The sequence below is a fragment of the Gossypium raimondii genome, chromosome 6, assembly GCF_025698545.1.
Source record: "Gossypium raimondii isolate GPD5lz chromosome 6, ASM2569854v1, whole genome shotgun sequence".
In the NCBI taxonomy this organism is placed as follows: domain Eukaryota; kingdom Viridiplantae; phylum Streptophyta; class Magnoliopsida; order Malvales; family Malvaceae; genus Gossypium; species Gossypium raimondii.
The window spans coordinates 48,687,163-48,713,711 of record NC_068570.1 but is presented as its reverse complement, the minus strand read 5'-3'; the positions used below and the strand labels follow the sequence as shown (position 1 = coordinate 48,713,711).

General features: G+C 35.0%; 1 protein-coding gene across 1 annotated transcript; it reads left to right on the top strand.

Annotated features, from left to right (window-relative positions):
• Positions 1-17,526: 17,526 nt before the first annotated feature.
• Positions 17,527-21,535, top strand: LOC105773539 (ubiquitin-conjugating enzyme E2 34). Its single transcript, XM_012595527.2, has 10 exons — positions 17,527-17,824; positions 18,403-18,549; positions 19,009-19,063; positions 19,688-19,726; positions 19,835-19,898; positions 19,991-20,052; positions 20,140-20,179; positions 20,340-20,367; positions 20,481-20,572; positions 20,995-21,535. Exons 2-10 carry the CDS (start codon positions 18,493-18,495, stop codon positions 21,266-21,268), a joined length of 711 nt encoding a protein of 236 aa, XP_012450981.1. The 5' UTR covers positions 17,527-17,824; positions 18,403-18,492; the 3' UTR covers positions 21,269-21,535.
• Positions 21,536-26,549: the final 5,014 nt, after the last annotated feature.

Below are 26,549 nucleotides of genomic sequence, written 5' to 3'. Positions count from 1 at the left end.
ATTAGTCCTCGGGTGAGCTAGATTAAGCTAAAACAAACTCAAAAACATAAAAATCACTAAAAACGGGCAAACATTACATATCATGCATTAAAGACAAGCTTGGTTGAATTTTCTTTAAGCTTCAATTGTGCTTTCGGTTTTGATAGGCATAAAATGAAGAAGATGATAGTCAATTAAGCTTTTGTTTTGTTTAATTTTTGTTTAATTATCAAATTACAACTTTACCCTTTAAAAATTAACAAAATTTCATGATAATAGCCACCAAAATTGTCCACTAAAAATCTAATTGGTATATTTACCATTTAAGTCCATAACTTTTTATTTCAATAACTATTTAACACATTTAACTAATATAAACTAACTTTTGTGGCTTTTACGATTGAGTCCTTTTTACTTAATTAACTATCTAAACGTTAAAATTTGTTAACTGAATTTTAATACGACCTTATAGTGACCTTATAAATAATAAATAATTAATAAAACACTAACACACTAGTCAAAATTGTGGTCCCGAAACCACTGTTTCCAATAGCACTAAAAACGGGCTATTACATCCACCCTCCAACGATCATGCCATATACAAATAGAAGACCCCCTTCTTACTTGCCAAAAGAAACCTAAGGTCATTTCCTTCAATATTTCCAAATGCTTAACCACAAATTCATCGATTTCTCCATAGCTTTAGGGAAAATGATGTCTCTTCAACGAAATACCTAGCACTGAAAACCTGTTAACATAAAGTGTCCCTATTATGGATGAAGCATCAAACTTGTTGGCTTAAGAGAGACAAATTAAACCATCCCAAATCCTTAAATCTCAACCTTCTCATACCCTTCGACTGACATAAAAGTTCCTAAGCCATCATTGGTCGTCCACGACTCTCTATTCTCTCCACCCACCAAAATCGTCTAATTGCTCCAAGTACCCCATAAATAATCATACGTGCCATCAGAAAAATCAACATGGAATAAGTGGGAATAGATTGAAAGGGCCGCCTAGATAAAGACCTCATTACCTCCATATGATAGTGCAAGCTTAGACCAATTCTGAACGCAAGTTGAGATCTTATCAAGTACATGCTGGGAAGTGTCTGCCTCCGGACGTACCAACATCTAGAGTAGAAATCATTCACAAAATATATGAAAAGGTGGTATCCATTAGTATAAGGTTCAAGTTGTAATATAGTTACAATGGAGTAAATGAGTACTCCAAGGATCGTACCCAAGGGAGGCGAGCACTAAATTAATTCTGACCAAAGCATAAATAGATCTAATTAGTACTTTAAATGAATTATATTACAATGAAATAAAAAGAAAGGTTTTGGTGATCTATACTAATAATAATAATGAAGAAAGAAAAGAAATAAAAAAATCACAAGAAATCAAATAATAGAATATATCAAATCTGAGTATGGGTGATTAGCTTACTTCAGTAATCATAACCAACTATAGTTTTGGGTTCTCTTGTTCAATCAACTAGTCGGTATCCTAACAAGATCTTTTGATCTTCCACTAAAATAACGAGTTGGCAAGAACTACTTATCTCTTAACCTCACAGTCCAGACCGGTTCAAGGTTAAGGTATTCACGGATCGGCCATACCAAATTTGGATTAATTCCCACCTAAATGACTTTCTAGGGTTGTCGAGCCTAGGGTTTAGGTTCTTCCTTTTCTGAATAGTTGATCTACTAAAAGAACCCTACAAAATAATTAATTAATCATACTTCTACTTGCTAATCCCCCACAAGAGGATTAGCTCCTCATGGATGTCATAAACAATACAAACTTGATAGAAAGAGCAAACATGAATAATTATTCAAGAGTATAAAGTTTAGAAGAAGCCTGATTTGTATTGGAATTGAATGCAGAGTCCTTACAGATTTTGATTATGTTTCACAAATCTGATTTATTTCACAAAAGAAAATAAAATAAACTAAAATAAACCTAAGCCTAAGAAATGAGAAAAACTAAAGACTAAATCTAAGAAGAAAATTATAGAATAAGAAAGCTTCTTATCACATGTGTTAAATGAGCCTATTTATAGACTTTAGAGTGGTCATCGTCCTTAACCCTAGGTCAACTGTCGTCCCTGTGCTTAACATTTGATTATGTGGACCAAAATTTCCATGGCTTGTAATTAGTTACCGTACAGAGGTGATGTTGCGAAACACCAGGTCTTGTGTCGCGACATCGAGGGTAGTATGCTCATTTTCAAGGTATCTTCAAATGTGTGTCACGACACCGAATGTAGTCTTGGAATTCTTCTATTTTGCTCCGTATGTTGAGACATTCAATGCTCCGTGTTGCAACACAACGACTAGTATCGAGTTAGCATACCTTCTAATGGTCTCTTGCATGCTGGGATGATGGAAATGTGCAAGTGTACACAATCATAATAAGTAATAAAGTGACAAGTAAATGTCGAGTTATCGTATCTACAAGGATTGTGCAAAGAAATATTTATGAAATGTAATTAAAAACACTTTGGTGAAGGAAAATCTTTTGTTTTGAAAAAGGAGTTTAATAAAACTGGATATTAACTAAGAAAATTTAAAAGTAAAAACTCCAAAGAACGGTTTCGAAAAATAAGTTTAATCAATGTGACATAATTTTGTTAGATCAATTACATTTCTTAACTTAATATTACTAAAATAATGTTAATGTTGTTATGAATAAATACACGGCAACTTGGTAATTTGTTAACTATAGCACATACAAACTTACTAAATTAACTAATCTCTTGAGCATATTACTATGTCAATTCAAACAATTAATTAATTTTAATAAGCAAGTAAAAGAGTAAGTGAAGTAACAAAATATTCCTACATTGAAACAGTTTATCACAATAATCTTGCAAGTTATGTAAGGTCTAATGTACCGTTTAATACCGTCGCTAATTTAACCCGTAGCTACCTTAAAAGATTAAACATGCACTGATTAAGTATTGAGTCAATTAATTGAAATTTCAATACGATTAACAATAAATTCATTAGTTACCTTAAAATTGTAATGCACGAATAACATAATCATGGTTTTACTTAATCAAACAATTTACCAAGACCTATAACAACACAAACATAATTTTAATAACCTAAGTGGACGAAATGCAATCAACTTAACATGAATTAAATTTAAGCCATGTTAATTAAATTAAGAATAAAAACATAACAAATATTCATAGACATGTTAATAACAACAACAATAAAATTTAAAGGATAGGAAACTAGAATCAAATTTGGTGTTTCTCCAAAGCCTGACTAGTTTTCTCCGCTCATCCTTCTTTACTCGTTCTTGTTGAACCGAGGCTTCTACAAGCACTTGAATGCTGCTACCCAATGTGGTTGAAAGGCTCTTTTCCAAGAGGGAAATCAGCAAGGAATGGACAAGAAAGAAAATAGGAAACAAGAAGAGAAGTGAGTGAAAGTGAGAGAGATGTGAGGAATGAGAGGTCTGTTGAAATGAGTAGCAAAGGGGGTATTTATAGGTGGGATTGGCTGGTAAAAATAGCAAAAATTTAGTAGCCATAGACCCCCTTGCCGGCCACACATGTGGAAAGTTTGAACATTTTAAACTTGTTAAATTTAGCTTAGGGTGGATCTTTGAAAGCACACAAAGTGAAGGGGTTTGAATGTAATTTCAAGAAAACTTTAAGGGCTGATTTGTAAGTCAAATAATCAACTAATTTTAGCTGATTAGGTCAACATGTTGGACTGTTCTGGGCAGCCCATTTGCTCGGTTGGATCAGTCTTTCGGTTTAGCACAACTGGGCCTTATTTCATAATATAATTAATAATAAATTTTTTAACCCAAAATAAATTGGATATAATTAAAATTAACTATATTATGAATTAATATTCATAATTTGGACCGTCTTAGGCCGAAAAATTAATTCGCCTTGATGCTTCAAAAATCGTTTCCCAGTTTTGTGCTTCTAGTAGAGTCTGTCGAGCCAATTTTTACCTTTCGTGCGAATCTATCGAAAATAAATCAAAATTTATTATAAAATTAATTAAAATTAAATATGTTAATAATTTAAGTATAATTTAATTATTTTATAATTATATTCTATTTTTCAACAAGAATTACTACGAAATTTCATGAATTTGAGTTAAAAGGGGCATAAAAAGTCAATATTTCGTGTTTCCACACGCTCCCAAAGTTTATTAGCTCACCTTTAGGCCTCCTTCGGCCCTTAAGGTCAATAAAAGACTAAAATTACACACTTTATTGAATTTGACTAAACTTGCAAAAATGTAATTAAAACTTAACCAAAATTCTTGTGTTCAAGCTCCTCAAGTGAGAAAACTAGTTTAATCTGCTACACCAAATTACGGCAGATCAATAAGCTAATTTTTATTCCATCCCACCAAAAAGGGAAGCCTTAAGTACACATCTGGAAAGTCAAGCACACGCTTTCCTCAAGATTTAGCTATTATCCCCCTCTTCTCCAAGTTTGTATTTAGGCTAAAATAAACTATAGATTTCTTCACATTTACATTTTTTCCCTAAGGCACTTTCAAAAAGAGACTATTTATTTCACTGCATCCACGTCCGCTAATCTATTTCAAACAAAAAGCAAGCAATCATCTACAAAGAACAAAAGGTTAACTTGAAGGCCATTTTGACTGCCACGGACCCTTCTTATCCTCCTATGTAATTATGCCTTAGTCAAGTGCGTAGAAAATGCCTCTATGCAAAGCAAGAACAAATAGGAAGGCAAAAAGTCCCCTTGCCGCAAGCCCATTCTTGGCACAAAGGTTTCCTAAAAAGAATCATTACATTTAATCGCATATAAGATAATAGTTATGAAACGCATAATGATATCAATCCACCTTTGAAAAAATCTGTCCTGTCCACAACCTCTGCACGGAAACTCCATTCTACTCAGTCATAAGCCTTACTCATGTTTAGTTTAAGTGAAAAACCCTTATTGGCCTATTCTTAGAACTCTGAAGATAGTGCATGAGCTCATGAGCCACCAAAGCATTATCATGAATCATCCAAACTACCACAAACACATCTGATTTGGGCTAATGCAAAAAGGAAGAGCCATTTTTAATCGATTAGATAAAAATTTAGAGGCAATCTTATAAATAACCTGACACAGACTAATCAACCTAAAGTGCGTCATAGACGAAAAATCTTTCTTTTTCAGTATCAAGACAATCATAACATCATTCACTAGCCTTATATCAACTAAGCCATTCGATTAATTCAAACATATATTAACAACATCAATACCAATAATCGACCAAAAATTTTGATAAAACAAACTAGAAGACCATCAATGCCTAGGGCCTTATTCAGATCCATCAATTTAAAGGTTTCAAAAATCTCATTGGTGATAAATGACACACATAATGCTTCATTCATAGGCTACGTAATCGAAGGCTCAATCGCTAAAACCATCCTCAAGCTCTCCCCCTCACGAGATGATCGAAATAAGTTAGTAAAGCAATCCAATGTCACTCCGTTCACCCTTTTAATCCCATCTACTCAATTACTTGCTTCATCCTTTAGATAAGAAATAAAGTTCTTACGCATTTTCCTAAGTGCTCTTGCATGGAAAAAAAACCTAGTCTTATGATCCCCCTCCTTTAACCAAGAAATCTGTGATAGTTGCCACTAGTAAACCTCCTCCTTATTGTAGAATCACCCACCTAACAAGCCTTATATCAAAACTTCAATCTTGGATAACCCCCACCTTTTCTCTTTGTCCCTTTATTGTATCTAAAAGAATAGCATTATGGTCTGAATTAACTTACCTCACCACCATTTCTCACAGATGCATATTTTTTTGGAGCTAGTCAAAATTCACCACAAAATGATCAAGCCTCACTTTTATCAAATCATTGGAAACACAAATATATATATACTTTTTTAGCACCTTTTGAGCTCTAATTCAAGTAGTTCCGTAGTAAATTTTGTCAAAATTCACACTTTAATTATAAAATAATTAATTTTCACTTAAATTATTAACATATTGAATTTTAATTATTTTTATAATATTTTTTTACAAATTTGGTTTGTTTTCAATTGTTTTGCACAAAAGGTGAAAATTGGCTTGGCAGACGCCTTGAAAGGCTTGAACCGTCAGAAAATTTTTGCATCGAGTGAACCAAGGGCAAGATTAAATATTTTTCCAGCCAAGGTTGGTCCAAATGATGATAATTTTATATACTTTCTATTTAATTTTTATCCAATTTAAATTGGGTTAAAAATTAATATAAAGCCTGAAAGAGAAAATGACCCAATGTGCTAAGCATTGAAGACTAATCCAATAAGAAAGTTTGCAGCCTAAAACCGACCCAAAAAGCTGACCCAATCAGCTTATTTAGCTTATTAAATTAATTACAAAACAACCCTCAAGTTTCCTTAAAATCCTATTCAAACCCTTCCTCTTTTTGTTCCTTTGAATATTTGCCCCAAGCTAAATTTAGCAAAGTTTGAAGCATTCGAACTTTGCTCCATGTGTGGCCAGCCAAGGCAAGTGTGTGGCTACTAATTATTTGCTATTTTTAGTAGCCACTCCTACCTATAAATACTCCCTTTCACCTATTCATTCAACACATCAATTCATTCACAACACATTCTCTCTTCACTCACTTTTCTCCTTTTGTTTTCTATTTTCTTTCTTGTCCCTTCCTTTGCCGATTTCTCCTTTTGAGAAAGAGCCTTCTTTCACCTTGGAGTAGCAGTACTCGAGTGTTTGTAGAGACCTCAAATTGACAGAACAAGCAGAGAAGAAGAGGAGTGCGCTAGTAACTTCAGAGAGACATTAGATTTGTTTGTAGTTCCCTGCTCTTTTATTTTCTTGATTCCGTTATGTTGAATGCTCGTTGTTTCGTTACTCTTGATTTGATTAAAATGGCTTAAATTTAATTTGTGTTAGATTGATTGTGTTCTATTACTTAATTTATTAAAATCATGTTTATATTGTTATAGGCCTTGTTGATTTGTTCAATTAAATAAAATCATGTTTATGTTATGCTTGCATTTAAATTGTAAGGTAACAATTGAATTAATTATTTAAGTGGATTGAAATTGTAATTAATGGACACAATATTTAATTGGTGCATGTTTAATCTTCTAAGGTAGTGAAGGTTAAATTAGCAACAGTATCAAAAATACATTAGCCTTGCATTACTTGTAGGATTTTGTGATTAAATTGTTTCAATATAGAGATATATTGTTACCTCACTTAATCTTTTACTTGCTTATGAAAATTGAATTAATTGTTTGAATTGACACGAGATATGTACAAGAGATTATTTTAATTTCATAAGTAAGTATGTGCATTAAAACATCTCGCTTATTAAAATTTGTTTAATCGGTTGAATTGACATAGAGATATAGTCAAGAGATAAATGGATTTTGGTAAGTGAGTATGTTAATAAGTTAGCAAATTGTCAAGTTTTCGTGAATTAAATTAGTAACAAACATGAACATGTTTCTGATAATGTTAAGTTAAAAGAATGCAATTGATCTAGCACATTTGTGTCGTATTGATTGAAACTTGTTTTGAAATCGTGCATTGGAAATTATTATTTTTATTTTATTTTACTTAGTTTAATTTTTAATCTTAATTAAACCCCTTTTCAAATCATCAAATTTTCACCACCAACTTGTTCAATTCTTTATTTCACAAACATTTCTTTGCACAGTCCCTGTGGGTATGATAACTTAACATTTACTTATCACTTTATCACTTGTTGTGATTTTGTACACTTCCACATTTCCATCATTCCAACCATCACCCTCCCGATTGTTAGAACAAGTAAACAAACTTTTTCCATTTAAAATCAGTAAGCATGGTTTCATCCAACACATCCTTAAATGCCTCTATTGCCACAGTAAGTTGCTTCGCCCTCCCTTGATTCTCACAATTAGCAAGAATCTCATTAAAGTCATCACAAACAAGCCACAAAAAACTTAACCTCCTGCCTAACCTGCCACAATTTGTAGCGGTAAATTAGGTAATTTCCAACACTTAACGAGCTTGTTTTTAAGCCGTTTTATGTTATTCTATAGCATTTTCAGTTTATTAGCTTATATTTATTTTTTTGTAAAATAAGCATTTTTACACAAATAGATTTGAGTTAGTTCACCTATTGGGCCGATACGAGTCTTAAGGTAGTTTTAATGAGTTAATTGAGTATGCAAGACACTTATTTTAGGCCCAAAAGCATCAAAAAAGACAATCGGGTCACAACACGAGATTTTAGGGTTACAACACAGTAAATCAAACTCTAGATGTGAGATTCAAAGTTGTGTGTCGCGACAAACATAAGCCTGTGTCGCAACACAGGTTTGATGGATGGGAAAAATTAATTAATTGTGTTTTTGTCCGCACAATCCATATTTAGCATAATTAAGGCTTGTAATTGACCTAATTGAGCAACTAACTTTGCTTATAAATAGAAAAGCTTAGGCTAAGCTATGGGAGGTCATTAGAAGGCTCCCCTAAGGGTTTTGGTTAGTAGACTTAAGGCCTATTTGGATGGGCATTTACCTCCAGTGTGGTGTGATTTGTCGTAATTTGATATGGCATATTACGCTTTCCTGGTATACTTAAGGAGCTTATTCTCAAGCAAAGTAGCATTTTTTTTAATTTTTAAAAATTTTAGATTTTAAGTTAATAAGTGTGAATGCCTTGTTTTTACTCATTTTGAGACCCAATTTGGTCAATAGTGTCATTGGGGCCCCTAACGTATGGTTGAGTGATGTAGGGATGTCTTGGAGGTTGAAAATGAAAGAAAATGGCACCAAAGGAGAGGGCATTTTGATATCCAAACCTTGAAATCATGATACCTCCAATAGACTCGAAGTTTGGAGACCACCTCTCAATGGTATCACGATATCCGCCCTTCAAGAAGATCCCCACCTCTAGAACTATCGGAGGTATCGCAATATCCTCTTATTTGGTGTTGTAATACAATATTGTGAGGCAAAAAAATTGGACAAAAGGGTAGTCTTTGTCCACCCAAAGCACTAATTAGTGAAAGCCCATTCAAGGGTATTTTTGGGTTAGAATAGCTGTTATATCAGCCAAAAGTTGGGTGAGAGAAAAAGGAGGACACATTACCTTAGTTTTCTCTAGGTTTTCACTTAGCTTTTCTTTTTCTTCTTTTATAGTTTTTTTTTTTTTATTTCCTTAGTTGTAGATTTCACATAACCAGTGAGTCAATATTTGCTTCCATTTTGTTTTCCGTACAAAAACATTGAGGACCATATACAAAGAACATTAATGTAAACAATGGATGTTTTTATTAAATCAATTTGTTTGAAAAATACATGTGTATAATGACGAATATACTATACTTAGGACACTAGATCTAACATGGAACTCAATTAAATGTTATAGAAAAGTTTGAGAATGTTTTATAATGTTTTTGGACTAATTTTCAACTCTAAGGGCCTCAATATCAGTACTGACCTCTGTAGTATCATAATAAGTCAAACATATTTCAAATTGCTACAATTCTAGATAGTTGTTCCATAACTTGGAATAGCTGTACAGGAACAACTGTCGCTGCTTCTACAAACTTGTGTTTTTAAGCTTTCAAAAGATCCCAAGTGATGCCCAAACGTTCTCACATAGGAAATTATTCAAAATAATTTTAAAAAACTATTTAAGGTTATTAAATGTTGAGAATTATTTTAAATATTTTTTTACCAATAAAGGCCCATTTCCAACTTTATTTACAGAAATGGCCCACTTTTTTATAATTTACCTGAATGGGCCGAAAACACCAAAATCCGTCCACGTAGGAGCGTTTTAGGGGGAAATTCCAGCAAAACGCGTCCTTGAGGGAGCGATTTTGCCATGTTAGCACAAAATGTACTAACGTGGACGCGCTTTGCTAACATGGCAAAATTGCTCCTTGAGGGACGCATTTTAGCTCATGTTTTTTACCCCCAACGGTCACCCTAGCGGTCATTTAAAATTTTGAACATTGGGGGTCTAACGGTAAAAAAATATAAAACCCCCTATTTTTTTCACACAAACATTTCTTCCAAAATTCTCAAAAAAGCTCTCAAATTTCTCTCTAAATTTCTCAAAGCTCTCTTTAATTAATTATTTCCTTAAATTTTTTTTGTAAATTAGTATTATTTTTTTATAATTGCAAAAATATTTGATCATGTTAGCAATGGCCGGGGAATTAATTCATCTCAATCATAAACATATCTCCGTCAAACAAATGAAAATGGTAAGTTGATTTCAATTTTTGAATATTATTTAATACTTTTTTTCATTTATGTAATTTTAATTCATTTTTATTTTATAATTTTTTATAACAGCCTGTAGATCGGGTGTTACAATATTATATTCGTAATATGTTTGGTCATTCATCACTGTTGATAGAAAATTACTTGAGGGAAACAAGTTTTTGGCACGTGGCCAATATAGGCTGGGGATGCAAATTGGACCCAAAACTCATCAACACGTTCATAGAGAGGTGAAGACCCGAGACGCACACATTCCATCTTCCATGAGAAGAGTGTACCATCACTTTGGAGGAAGTGCATTTACAATTGGGATTGTCAGTGGATGAGTCCGTACTCACCAAGTTTATTCAATCTGCTGATTGGGGAACCATATATTACGATCTTTTGGGTGCGATTCTAGATAATATTTATAGAGGTTAGATCAAGATAGGCTGGTTACGAGACATATTCCCGGAGCTGGGGAATGATTCGACTGAAGTAGAAAGAATACGATATGCTTAAGCATACATCTTTGAGATCATTGGAGGTTATTTGATGCCAGACTTGTCAGAAAACCTCATACATTTGAACTGGCTGCTGAAGCTTATTGATTTTAGAGCAGCTGGCAAACTTAGTTCTGGGTCTGTTGTGTTGGTAACATTGTACTGAGAGATGTACGAGGCGACGAAACCAAATAAAGCCAAATCAGAGATTGTCTATCACTACTACAATCATTGACTCAGTTTTGCTTTCTATTTTTACGTCCTCGAGTGAACCACCCATATAAATTCCCACTCATAACGAGCTAAAATTTATATTAGATTTTACAATTATTAAATAGATTTAAAATATAATTTTATGCTAAAAATTTATTTAAGTAGGTGGAACCATTCGGCGAGTTACGTTAGAATACCTACCGCTGTTGAAGATATACGGCTTCTATTAGACCAACGGTCAGAAGCGCATGTAAGTATTAAATAATATATATATACATAACATAGTCGTTTCATATTTAGTAGTTAGTATTATGTATATAACTAATATTTTTATCACGTTCATATAGTTTCAATGGACACCATATGAGGATCCGGTAATTCGGGTAGTAATTCCGGATGAATTCTTTCAAAATCTGTACATTTGGCATGTTAAGGTCACATTGGTCAACTATGCTACTATCGAGATGCACCAGACGGATAGAGTGTTGCAGCAATTTGGATTCTAACAACTGATTCCCATGACACCTGATGAGCTCGATGATGAGCACAAAATTGACTTACGACAATCGAATATGCATTGGTCGGTATTCTTCTCGGGATATATCAAAATTTGGGAAAACCAGTATGACCATATACCTACACGTGAACCGATCATCGTTCTAGAGTTAGCGTGCGAGCTGAATTACATGTCATGGTTTAGGATCCATGACAAGTTATATTTACTCTCGGAAGAGCAGAGGAGTCAGCAAATCCATGTTGAAAGAGAACAACGGGGCCCTTTAAATCCAAAGAGAAGGGATGATGGCACGGACCCATCAACAGCGCCCACACAATCACCGAGCCCAACGCCTCAAGTGACGATACCCACACTACAACCCCTTCAGATTATGCCAAGTGCGTATCCTAGCTCTTATATGTGTCCTAACCTTTATATGTTTCCTTTTCCCAGTCCTATGCCAGGTTGGAATGCATGGTTCGATGCATCTCCTTTCCCGATGACTCCAACTCAACCGACAATATATAGGCCATCATCGTAGTAGGGATCGCACAAGGCATTGTTGTGGAGCTCATCTCATTTTCAATCCCCATCGCCTTATGGGATTCAAACACCTCCGTCGTAGTTTATGCAAACACCTCCGCATTCTTTATTCTATCAAGATGGGTCTCCTCCTAACACTTACAACCAGAACAACCACAACCCTCGCCGGAAGCTGAACTAAGAAGGAATCTAGCACGTAACCGTCGACCACCCCCATATGGCACTGTTCCGACCGATACATACATTGATATTTTTAATATATTTGTACAAACTATTTTTATATTATTTCATTTAATAAAATAAAAGTTGTTTTGAAATATTTTAATAGTAAATTATTTTTATATTTGTCCTATTTAATAAAATAGAAGTTCTTTTGAATAAGGCAATAAAAATAATGCAACATAGTTTCATTTAAGCAATTATCAACTATTTCGATTTGGACATGTTCGAATTGTATGACCTGGGTTCCTACACCATCTGTATAACTTCTATTAGTTCGTTCTTTCTCAGATATCCATATTATCATGTATTCTACTCGAGCAAGGTCAACCTTTTAGTTTGCGACATAATTTTCTAACCGGTAACAACTTAAATAGAGCAAGCGATACAGACGGTCACTTACGTTCATCTGGGATCAGTGGGAATACGTGTCTCCACACATTGTACATGTATTCTATTTTGTACACTTTGTCAACATATATCATAAGATCCAAACAAAGATTCTGACAAGCTACAATTACTTGAGCGCATGGATAACAAAGTACGTCAAACGTCCCACAATCGCAAGTCCTATTTCTCAGGTGTACACAATATTGCCCGCCGATAATAACTTGGTTCGGTCTGTTGAACTCTATCTGACGAAATCATAGGTTGTCACAATCGTGACACACTATGTGTATGGTGTTAGCCTACGCCTTCGCCTTCGCCTTGTTAATTTCTTGCAATACCTTTTGGCACCATACATGGCCTTCCTACATTTGGCCTTTATAACTCGATGATTGCTTTGGAAATAGTGCAGCCAAACAAAAATATGTCTCTCGCACAACCGAGGTTATCGACAAATGACACATTCCTTTTAGAACAAAATTTATGCATTCAGCCAGGTTTGAGGTCATATGACCATATCGTAGGCCACCGTCATATACTTGTGTCCACTGATCGAAAGGTATGTTACAGAGGTAGTTTATGCCTTGATCGTTATCTGACCGCAAAGTTGCAAACATCTCATAAAAACGATCCTTATTGATCTCATACCTTGTCAATATAAGTTGATAGCTAAAATTACATACCACTCTTCCATTCAGAATAAATTGAATATTACAAACAAAATTATATTAATAGAGATTAAATACCCATGTTGGTCATTTTTCGTCGTTCAGTGGTAGACCGATATTACCTGTAGTAGTTGGATACAACCTGCCTTAGACAATACCAATGGTATGTACGACCTCATAGGCTTCCCTATCGCTCAATTGCGACTAGTATTCCAGTGCCCCAATCCGATATAACACAGATATCAGGTTGGGGGTAGACATGCCTCTTTAACCTAGAAAGAAAGAAATTTCAGTCATCACCTGACTCCCCTGGTGTTATTGCAAATGCAATTAGTAGGATTCTCCCACTGTCATCTTGTGTCACACCTAGCAATAGCTGATGGGTATATCTGCCATACATAAAGGTACTGTCAATTTGTACCAATGGCTTACAGTACACAAATGCGTCCCAGCATTGCTTAAAGCTCCAGAACAGACGCTTGAACACTTGGCATCCACGGGGCAAGCGATCGTTATAGCACACAAAGCCCGTTTCAAGGTTTGTTATGTAACCTGGGACGTACCTCTCTAGCACCTGACACCACTGCCACACCTCATTATATGAAGTGTCCCACCCACTATCCATCTTTTCCAACGCCTTCTACTTAGCTATCCAAGTCTTGCGATAAGAGGGCGTGTACCTCAATTAGCTACGAATATTGGTAATTAAGACCGACACAGAAATCCTGAGATCCGCCTTCACCATCGGTAGTATTAAGCTAGCTATCATATCTGAATCCATCTTAGGATGATCTTGTGAAACACCTGTCAACGAAGTACGTTAAATAATGCAACATTAAGTAATAAAAATATTATTCAAAAACCTTAAACACGCAGTGATACTGTTCTGGTAACATAGGTATGTGGACCTTTGTTCTTTTTTATCTCCACAAGCTTGTCTTTTTCCTAACCGAAGCCATAATTTTTCATAAACATGTACTGTCTTGCACTGCACACTTAGCCTCGGACTTTTTGGATTTGGATTTAATCACGTGGTAGTTAACCCCGTTCATGATGCTATGTTGTTTCAATACACCAATAAAGCTATCCTTACTGGAAAACTCCTTACCAACTTCCAATTCACCTGAATCCAATAACGAACTTGTACGGTCACGCTTTCTGTGTAGTAGATCTGGAAACTCCAACGCATCATCTGCTGACAGATCAACATTACACATGTGAGCTGGAGGCAAGTACGCCCTGAATTGTGGGTCTTTATCTTTTTCATCTGAACCCTCTTTACCGTCTTCAGGTTTGGTTAGGATAGGCTCTAGCTCAGAAAATAATACAACTTCTGCACTATCGAGATCAGGCTCTTAAGGTGGATCCACATTGGACTCATCATCCAACCCACCATCATCTGCAACGGACGAGGTCCCCTCGCCAGTAGACGTCGTAGGGAGTACACCATCCCTTCTTGTGGACATTTCGTAACATCCTCAATCAGATGTGGATTGTCAACCACTAGAATTTGATGTCATACCTCAGTATGTATTTCCAGCATCGAGCATCAACCCACCGAGGTGCATGTCTCATCCACTAACCTAGTGTCGTGTAGGAGTTGTGTATTCCATACTACCACCAAACACTGGCGCTTCCATGTTCTGCTTCCCACTAACGGAGTGTCGGGTAGAGGTCGTGTATTCCTCTCGAATAGCAGTAGATGTTGAAGTCGCAAATGCTTTATTTGGCGATGAAAATTATACATATAACTCAAGATAGGGTGATACACTAGTAGGGTGATACACTAGTGAGATGAGTCTACACCATCGCCTCCAAGCTACGATCACCTTTGATATCAAATGATCCATACGTCACGGGATCAACCGAAGCACAAAATTGATACTTAATAGACGAAACTCTCATTGGTGTCGTTTTGAAGATTTTAGGCCTAAGTATTTTACAAAGTTCTGTCAAATCTATGTTCTGGTTAAAAGCAAGTCGTGTTGTGTTCTCGAATAAAAAAATAATACCGTTCTCGGTGTCACGGACCTCACAATCATAGGAAATAACAGCACTAATACATTCACTCATCTTCAATTTCTATTCTGCTTAGCCTCTCTAATTTTTCTTACTGTAACTTATACAACATGAGAATGAAATTTGGCTCATTTATAGCCTAAGGCCAAGTAGGAACTACTGTAGAAAAAGAGCATCCACGTGGGAGTTTTTTTCAGTAATTTTACTGACAGTGCATCCTGCTCGAAGCGTTTTCTACACTATTTTTTCAGAATTGTCTTCTCAAAATTATTTGTTCAGGAACTACTATAGAAAAAAAGCGTCCACTTGGGAGCTTTTTTCAGTAATTTTGCTGACACTGCATCCTGCTTGAAGCATTTTTACACTTTTTTTTCAAAACTATCTTCTCAAAATTATTTTTTCAGAAACTACTGTAGAAAAATAGCGTCCACGTGGGAGTTTTTTTCAGTAATTTTGCTAATAGTACATCTTTCTTGAAGTGTTTTTTATACTATTTTTTCAGAACCGTCTTCTCAAAATTATTTTTTCAGGAACTATTATAGAAAAAGAGCATCCACGTGAGAGCTTTTTTCAGTAATTTTGTTGACAGTGCATCCTGCTTGAAGCATTTTTTACACTATTTTTTCAGAACCGTCTTCTTAAAATTATTTTTTTCAGGAACTACTATAGAAAAAAAACATCCACGTGGGGGTCTTTTTTAGTAATTTTGCTGACATTGTATCCTGCTTGAAGCGTTTTTGACATTATCTTTTCAGAACCGTCTTCTCAAAATTAATTTTTCTGAAACTAGTGTAGAAAAAACACAAAACCTTAATTTTTCTCAAAATCTTTCTTGTCAATATAATTTTTTCTAAACCCTTAACCTAAAACCTCTTACAAAACCCCTAAAAGCCAAACACAAAAATCATTTTTAAAAAAACTAAACCCTAATTTAAATAATTTTCTTAAAAACTCTTAAACTCTAATTTAATTAATTTTTTTAAAAAAATCTAAATCTTGATTTATTTTTTAAAATTCTTAAACCCTAAATAAATAAGACCCTAAATTATTTTAACAAAACACTAACCCTAGAAAAACACATGCTAAAATGCATCCCTGAGAGATCGATTTTGTCACGTCAGCAAAGCACGTCTACGTCAGCGCGTTTTGTGCTGACACGACAAAATCGCTCTTTCGGGACCGCGTTTTGCTGGAATTTCCCCCTAAAACGCTCCTACTTGGACGCGTTTTGGTGTTGTCGACCCATTTCAATAAATAATGAAAAAAAGTGACCCATTTCCATAAATAAAGTTGGAAATGAGCCTTTATTGGTAAAATGATTTTTTTTATAACATTCCTAATAATGTTTTATTAGAAGAAAATTTTCAAACAAGCTAAGAAAGTTTCCAATAACATTTCCCATTCATACTATTTGTTGGAATGGTGAAGGGTGTTACAGTTCATCTCATCGATCAAAATGCAAACCATCAAGATTATATCAAGCTAGTAGAGGGATCGATTGAACATATATATAATTTGAGTACAAATAATTTGTAATTAAGTTTCGAGTCATTGTGTATTGATTATGACATTATTTAGCCATGAAGTCATTCCACTAAAGTACTATGAATCGAGCTCTCCATATTATATACAATTACGAAAACTACTTATCAACTGCTTGTCTAATGACCTTATAATATATGTGTTAACTACATAGGACATCATTGATCTTTTTGGGATAAAATTTATTCTCCCAATATAATCTATCTTATCTCATGACAACCATTATATTTTTCTTCATGAAAAAGTTAATCATAACATGAAGTAATTAAATCATTTGTTCTAGACAAATGACTCGTGATTACGTTACTTTTCTATCTATCATGTAAAGTCGATGAGAAGATATCATTTACCTTTTATTTTGTTGTAGGTTTTATAAATTTCTACATTTATTATAATATTTTACAATTTTTAAGCTTAAATAATTAAAAATCAATTAAATCCTATAAAATAATTAAAACCAAACTCATGTATTAACATTTTTCTACGTCAAATCAGCAATTTTCACGTCTAATTTTGACTCAATTAATTGTAATTTTCAATTAAGGTTTTTTAGTACTTCTTTGGTTTTTTTTTTTTGAAAATTCTGAACTTAGTTTTTCTTTTTAAAATACAGTTGTCAAACTCCATTTCCAATAATCTATTCATCCGTGCTAAAACAAATGTTATTCAAAAAGGAAACAAGCATCTGATATTACCAAATTAACCATTAATTATTTCCACATATTAGAAAATGAAATGATTTGAAGAAGGCTGATAATGTCATTTCAAGAAAGCAGCAAAAGCAAAATCCTCCGGCAAGTCGATCTCGAAGGAGAGACGATAACTGGAGAAAGGAAAGGAAAGGACGGAGCAGCGGCAGCATTAGTAGTACGCTACAGTACTATCACTTAAAGCGTAACAAACAAATCCTCAGCGTCAAAAGAATCCTCCTCTCTCGCTTTCGCTCTCTGTTAGATCTTTCCTTTCCTCTCTTTCGTCTTTCTTTTCGTTATAGTTTCAGCTTCTTTTATCTGCCTCGATCCCCAGGTAATTTCTCTCTTTTTAAAATTCAATTTTCGCTTTAGTTTCTTTTTCCCCCTCGATTTTGGGATATTTTTGAACTTATCGTCTTTGAATTTCAGTAATAAAAGTCCGATCTCCATTTTCATTTTTTTTTAAAAAGGGTGATTCCTAGATAAGACGTTGAGTTTAAATTTAATTAATTGATCATCAAAATTTATAATTCAATCTATATCAGTCTAAACAGATTTAGCAATTTATTTGTTAATTGTTTTGCAATGATTTTGGCAATTCCTTAAGGTAATCTTTGTTTTATTATTAAATCAGCTGTTAACTAAAGCAATCTAAGAAAAAAGGATGTTACTTTTGTTGAGTTATTCTCATGATTCTTGGTTACGAGTACGTTAATTTATTTTTGGAGTTTTTAGGTCTTTGATTAGTCGATAAATTCATTGGATCAGTTTTCTTTTAATCAGCTAATTTGCCTGCTTATATGGATCTTTAGGTAGAGGATTTTAGGCAAATGTTTGTGGAATTTATCGTATTGCTGTCTTCCATTTAACTGTTTGTTCTTATTTTACTCTTTCTTTTTTTTCTTGGGTCAGTGAATAATTATAATTTGAAAGTTGAAGAAACGAAACAGGGGTTGGGGTTTTATTTTCTTGTGGCCCAGACCACTTTTAGGTTTCAGAGGAATGGCGGAGAAATCGTGTGTTAAGCGCCTTCAGAAAGAATATAGAGCACTTTGTAAGGTATGGTTTTATCCTTGTATTTCATCCAGTTCCTTTTATTGTTACTCATGCTTTTTATATGAATTGGTGATGGATATGCTTAGCTGTTCTTGAATCATTAATATTATCTAGTTATCCTTTCATTTCAGTGTAGTTTTTTAGTATTTATGTATCTGTGTGGTTTATAACTCTTCTTTTGATTCAAGGAAAATTTTATGCCTATGGTACCATGTGTATGACTTGCATCAGGAGTGGACAGATTGGGAATTATTGTCTGTTTTAGTAGTTTATCAGTCTACAATTCAGCATTCTGTTAAACTTACATAACCATTGACAAATAAATTTTTGGATATCTTTTCACTCAATTCACTAATAAATTGAAAATATTAGAAAATTGATGCTAGAATAAGAAGTTGTTGGTTTTATTATAACTTAATTCTATTTTTTGATAATTTTAACAGTTATTCTATGACCTTGTAGGAACCAGTTTCTCATGTTGTTGCTCGTCCATCCCCAAATGACATTCTTGAGTGGCGTAAGTTTATTAAATCTTGTTTTCATCTTCTTTCTTTGGATAAGACTCTGTAACACTCACATGAAAACATCGTATGTAAAAGTGGGAAAATGTGTTTTCCTGTTGCCCAATGCTGTTGAGAGATGATTCATGGCTTGAATGTTGGTTAATTATGTGTGGGATGGTAGTTGGTTTGCAATATGCTTCATGCTAGCTAAGTTGTGGACTGTAAATTTGTGATTGAATGTGGAAATGGAACCTATAGCAGACTTCTGGTATAATTGTACAAAAACTAAGTTCAATCTCTATTATCTTATAATCTTTATCCAATTATACCTTCCAAGATATTGTTCTGAAGGAAGTTTCCATCTATCCTCAATTTGGTTAGTTGATTTCTTCACTGTTGCAAGTAACGATAAGTATGGATATTGTATCAATGAGGAATGGCATATTGTTCCTCTACTTGTGCAGTTGCATTATAAAATTGACTTGTAATCCAAGTACCCTAGTCTTTTTTCATTGAAATGAGGTTGCAGCACTGGGTTAAGTATATGATTGAATTGCTATGATTTTCTTGTCTAAGTTATATTACTGATGCAGTGGGTTTTACGGACATCGATTAATTTGTCTGCTTCGCTCATTCAGATTATGTGCTGGAAGGGAGTGAAGGAACGCCTTTTGCAGGTTAGCTAGTTTACTCCATGATGTTTGTGGTTGATTTTCTCTGGATCATTGTACACTCTGGAAGAAGCTAACTGACATTTATTTATTCATTCAATTTGGTTTGCTAAGGTGGGTATTATTATGGAAAGATCAAGTTCCCTCCAGAGTATCCCTACAAACCTCCTGGAATCACGTATGCACTTTCTTACTGTTTTAACCCTTTTAAAATTTATGATAGAAAACACAAAGCTCCTTGTAACCTTGAACTGCATTTTTCTTGTGTAGGATGATCACCCCCAATGGACGGTTTATGACACAGAAGAAAATATGCTTGTCCATGAGTGATTGTAATATTTTTTAATGAATTAGATTCCTGTTTTATCTGCATCTCTAACAGCTGTTTTCATTTTAATCTTGGTCATGTTCTTTTTCAGTTCATCCAGAAAGTTGGAACCCTATGTGGTCTGTATCTAGGTACGAAGATTACATTCTAATTGCAAGTTCCTTTTGTTGTTGCATCATATGTTCAAACATGTAACTGTCACAGGGTGCTGTTGAATGTTGTATAGTTGCCATAGCTTGTATTTTCATCTTTAGCTCTTGTTGCTAAAAATCTTTTTCTTTAATATTGCAGCATACTTACCGGGCTTCTCTCTTTCATGGTGAGACTTGGTGTCTTTCTTGTCATTTAAATAATTTATTGCAGTTAGGTTGTGGATACTTCTTGCTTGCATTGGGGATGTCCTTATGCTGAGCTGCTTTATTTCTTGTGCAGATGGATAACAGTCCTACCACTGGCAGTGTGAACACTACTGTTACTGAGAAGCTACGCTTGGCAAAGACATCCCTTGCATTTAATTGTAAAAAGTAAGTTTACTGATTCACCTGCATTGGTGTTTTTTTTTTTTCATTTTTCTGTTTATTTATTTATTTATGATATAAGGCTCTCCAATTTAGTTTCATCCATTGTCTGCCACTGTGAATATGCTTAGGCAGTCTTTCGGAAGCTAAATGTATTTCTGTCAGCTGGATTGTTATTGTTATTTGCAAACAAATAAACTTTACACGGTTGTACATGATGTTAACAGTAATAAGTTGCTTTGAGTAGTTTGCTTCAATCTAAATCTTTGCACATTTTCCATTGTACCTCCCTTTTTCTTTTCAATTTATTTTTTGAACGGTGTCTGCGCAGTTACGATCAGGAAAATTTTGCCTTGGTTTTGTTTTCTAAACTGTTTGTGCACATTGCTTTCCATATTGAGAATTACATCTTAGGTCTGTTTTGGCAGCCCCACATTCAGAAAACTGTTTCCGGAGTATGTGGATAAGCACAACAAACAGCAGCAGCTTGTGTCAGAGCATTTATCACCAGAATCACCTGAAGGAGAAAATTCTAAACCCGAGACTGAAAAAGTTGTTAACTCTTCAGGGGAAGATGTTAAAAAAGTAGATACCCTCAGGAATACACGAAGAATCCAGAAACAGTCTTTCCCGACGTGGATGATGTTGTTGCTTGTTTCCATCTTTGGTATTGTAATGGCGTTGCCACTGCTTCAACTTTGATATGGGTGTCACAACATGGAAAAAAATTGTAGTGAGTGATTATAACAGTCTCTACTTTAGGGAATCCTTTTAAATGCTCCAAAGGTTTGCTCTGTTCTAGAAATTATGTATAGGGGGTTTGGTTCCTTGGAAGGAGGGTCAGTTGGATCTTGACTGATGTTTCTACTATGTTAAGTTCATGTCGGTGACCAATTGATGTCGAAACATTACATGCTTGCAACATTGTTATTATTTTAGTTGGAGTCGTTTGATTGATTTGGTTTCATAGCTGTTCTGTGTCGTCCTAGTGCTTTCCAAGGTCAAGTCGTGTGCTACTGGGAATTGAGATTCATGCACTGAAAACATAAAAGATTTTGGCTTAGCTGTGAAATTAACTGTCTGGGACGAGGCGAACCAATGAACCAACTTTGCGAGCCAGGACGTGTTGAAGAACCATAAGCTTTTTTCTTGATGCTAATTTGAGCTGGCATTATAGAAATTACAATGGTAAGGTCTATCTCCACTCTCCTTTTTCTTTATATCTTCTTTTTTAAGTCCTAAAACCACCGGTTCATCGTTGGTGTACTATGAATTAGCTTTACCTTTTTTCCTCTCAATAGGACGATTACTCTCGATCCTACTGATTGATAAAATGTGCAACACCCCTTTTCATTATTTGGTGCTAGCGTACCCTGCTTGGCCATCAAATTACCAAAATTATTAAATATTAGTGTTTTAACCGGTGGGCATGGTTTTTAATAATTACAAAGCTAAAAAGTACTACACTGGGTTTCTATATTTTTCTTTTCATTTTTCCTTTTTGGTTTTTTGATAGAAAAGATGTGATAATTTGGAAATAAGAGAAATGATTGCAGATGTTGGGATTTGGATAAGGGTAACTAGTGGTGAACTCATCTCTGGCCATAACTTGGACGCTAAAGCGCTAGTCAGTCTGGTCTGGCATTTCCCTCCAAAACCCGGAAAAGTAGATAGGAATGGAGTCCCCCCAAAACATACGCAGCAAATTATGCATTAATCTCTCGAATCCCATGATAGAATATACGCCGCTAAGTGTTGTTTTCATTTCAGTTCATCATTATACCGTATAGCTCGACTCACAGATAAGCTATTTTCTTCCTGCATAAAAAGGCACCGGCTAATTGAGGCCGATTTTGAAATTTGATCATAGTTGTTTCTAAATATATATATATATATATATATATATATATATGGTGTGATGGGTAATTATGGTAATTACTGTATTTTATTGAATATAGTATAATTGGAACACTTCAATTACGTTTTTTAATTGTTAGAAAAAAGATGAGAATTAAAGTAATTATGCATTTAATTAATTACAAAAAATTACATCTAGATTCAATTATTTTAGCTTTTCAAATATACTTGTATATGATTTTAAATTTATGAATATGTTTAGACCATTTTACCAATAAAGGTCCATTTCCAACTTTATTTACGGAAATGGGCCACTTTTTTCATTATTTACCGGAATGGGCTGAAAATATCAAAATGTGTCTACGTAAGAGCGTTTTAGGGGGAAATTCCAGCAAAACGCGTCCCTGAGGGAGCGATTTTGCCATGTTAGCACAAAATGCGCTAATGTGGACGCACTTTGCTGACGTAGCAAAATTGGTCCCTCAAGGATGCATTTTAGCCTGTGTTTTTCTAGGGTTAGAGCTATTCACATGTTTAGTGCCTAGAGTTTGTGGGTTTAGGGTTTTAGAGTTGTAGTGTTAGTGTTTTGTTAAAATAATTTAGGGTTTTATTCATTTAGGGTTTAAGAATTTTAAAAAATAAATCAAGGTTTAGAGTTTTTTAAATTAATTAAATTATGTTTTAGGGGTTTTAAATAAATTAATTAAAATAGGGTTTAGAGTTTTTAAGAAAATTAATTAAATTAGGGTTTATTTTAAAAAAAATAATTTTTGTGTTTAGCTTTTGGGGTTTTTGTAAAAGGGTTTAGGTTAAGGGTTTAAAAAAATTATATTGACAAAAAGGATTTTGTTTTTTTTTTTCTATAGTAGTTTAAGAAAAATTAATTTTGAGAAGATGGTTCTGAAAAGATAATGTCAAAAACGCTTCAAGCAGGATGCATTGTCAGCAAAATTACTAAAAAAAGCTCTCACGTGGATGCTCTTTTTCTACAGTAGTTCTTAAAAAATAATTTTGATAAGACGGTTCTGAAAAAATAGTGTAAAAAAACGCTTCAAGCAAGATGCACTGTCAGCAAAATTACTGAAAAAAGCTCCCACATGAACGCTCTTTTTCTACAGTAGTTCCTGCTTGACCTTAGGCTATAAATGAGCCAAATTTCATTCTCATGTTGCATAAGTTACAATAAGAAAAATTAGAGAGGCTAAGCAAAATAGAAATCGAAGATGAGTGAACGCATTAGTGTTGTTATTTACTATAATGGTGAGGTCCGTGACACCGAGAACGGCGTTGTTTTCTTATCAGAGAACACAACACGATTGATTTTTAACCAGAACATAGATTTGACAGAACTTCGTCAAAGACTTAGGCACAAAGTCTTCAGAACGATGCCAATGAGACTTTCGTCTATGAAGTATCAATTTTGTGCTTCGGTTGATCCCATTCATATGACTCATTTGATATCAAAGGTCGTCGTAGCTTGGAGGCGATGGCGTAGAGTCATCTCACTAGTAAATAACTCTATTTTGAGTTATAAGTACAATTTTCATCGCCAAATGAAGCATTTGCGACTTCAACATCTACTACTGTTCGAGAGGAATACACAACCCCTACCTGACACTCTGTTAGTGGGAGGCAGAACACAGAAGCGCCCGTGTTTGGTGGTAGTATGAAATACACAACTCCTATACAACACTCGGTTAATGGATGGGACATGCACCTCAGTGGGTTGATGTTCGATGCTGGAAATACATATTGGGGAATGACATTAACTTCTAGTGGTTAGCAATCCACATCTGATTGGAGACATTACGAAACGTCCATAAGAAAGGATGATGTACTCCCTACGACGTCCACCAGCGAGGGGACCTCATCCACTGCAGATGATGGTGGGTTGGATGATGAGTCCGATGTGGATCCACCTCGAGAGCTTGGCCCCGATAGTGTAGAAGTTACATTATTTTCTAAATCGGAGCCTCTTCCAACCGAACCTGAAGATGGTGAAGGGGATTCAGATGAAGAAGAAGAAGATTCGCGATTTAGGGCGTACTCGCCTCCAACCCACATGCATGATATGGATCTATCGGTAGATGATGCGTTAGAGTTTCCAGATCTACCACACAGAAGACGTGGTTGTACAAGTTCATCATTAGATTTGGGTGAATTGGAACTTGGTAAGGAGTTTTCCAGTAAGGATAGTTTTCTTGGTGCATTGAAACAACATAGCATCATGCACGGGGTTAACTACCACATAGTTAAATCCAAATCCAAAAATTTCAAGGCCAACTGTGCAATGCAAGACGATACATGTTCATGGAAAATCATGGCTTCAGTTAAGAAAAAGACAGGCTTGTGGAAGATAAAAAAAATACAAAGGTCCACATACATGTGTTACCGATACAATAACACTAGGTGTTTAGGGTTTTTGAATAATACTATTATTACTTAATGTTGAATTATTTAACGTGCTTTGTTGACAAGTGTTTCACAAGATAATCCCAAGATGGATTCAGATATGATAGCTAGCTTAGTACTACCGATCGGGAAGGCAGATCCCAAGACTTTTGTGTCGGTCTTAATTGCCAATATTCGTAGCCAATTGAGGTACACGACCGCTTACCAAAAGGCTTGGATAGCTAAGCAGAAGGTGCTGGAAAAGATGCATAGTGGATGGGTCACTTCATATAATGAGGTGTGGCAGTGGTGTCAGGTGCTGGAGAGGTACGTCCCAGGTTACATAACATACCTTAAAATGGGCCATGCGTATTACAACGATCACTTGCTCAGTGGATGCCAAGTGTTCAAGTGTTTGTTCTGGAGCTTTAAGCAATACCTGGACGTATTTGTGTACTGCAAGTCATTGATACAAATTGACGATACCTTTATGTATGGTAGACATACCCATCGGCTATTTCTAGCTGTGGCACATGATGAGGGTGGGAGAATCCTTCCAATTGCATTTGCAATAACATCGCGGGAGTCAGGTGATGACTGGGATTTCTTTCTTTCTAGGTTAAGGAGGCATGCCTGCCCCCAACCTGATATCTGCGTTATATCAGATCGAGGCACTGGAATACTAGCTGCAATTAAGCGACAAGGAAGCCTATGAGATCGCACAAACCATCGGTATTGTCTAAGGCATGTTGCGTTTAACTACTATGGGTAATATCGGTCTACCACTGAACGACGACAAGTGACCAACATGGGTATTTAATCTCTATTAATATAATTTCGTTTATAATATTCAATTTATTCTAAATGGAATAGTGGTATGTAATTTTCGCTATCAACTTATATTGACAGGGTACGAGATTAATAAGGACCGTTTTTATTAGATGTTGGCGATTTTGTGGTCAGTTAACGATCAAGGTGCAGACTACCTTTGAAACATATCTTTCAATCAGTTGACACAAGCATACGACGGCGGCCTATAATATGGTCATATGACCTCAAACTTGGCTGAATGCATAAATTTTTTTCTAAAAGGAATGCATTATTTGCCGATAACCTCGGTTGTGCGAGAAACATATTTCCATTTGGCGGTACTATTTCCAAAGCGAGTAGCTAGTAATAAAGGCCAAATGCAGGGAGGCCATGTATGGTGCTGGAAAGTATTGCAAGAAATTAACAAGGCGAAGGCATAGGCGTAGGCCAACACCATGCACACAGTGTGTCATGATTGCGACAACCTATGGTTGCATGTGACGGAGTTTGACAGATCGAACCAAGGTATTACCGGCAGGCAATATTATATACACCTGAGAAATAGGGCTTTCGACTGTGGGACGTTTGACGCACTTCGTTATCCATGCACATGTAATTACAGCTTGTCAAAATCTTCGTTTGGATCTCATAAGCTATGTCGATGAAGTGTAAAAAATAGAATACATGTACAATGTGTGGAGACATGTATTCCCACCGGTCCCAGATGAACGTAAGTGGTCGTCTGTATCGTTTGCTCCGTTTAAGTTGTTACCAGATAGAGAATTACGTCACAAACCAAAAGGTCGACCTTGCTTGAGTAGAATACGTGAGAATATAGATATCCGAGAAAGAACAAACCAACAGAAGTTCGGATGGTGTAGGAACCCATATCATACAATTCGAACATGTCCAAATTAAAATAGTT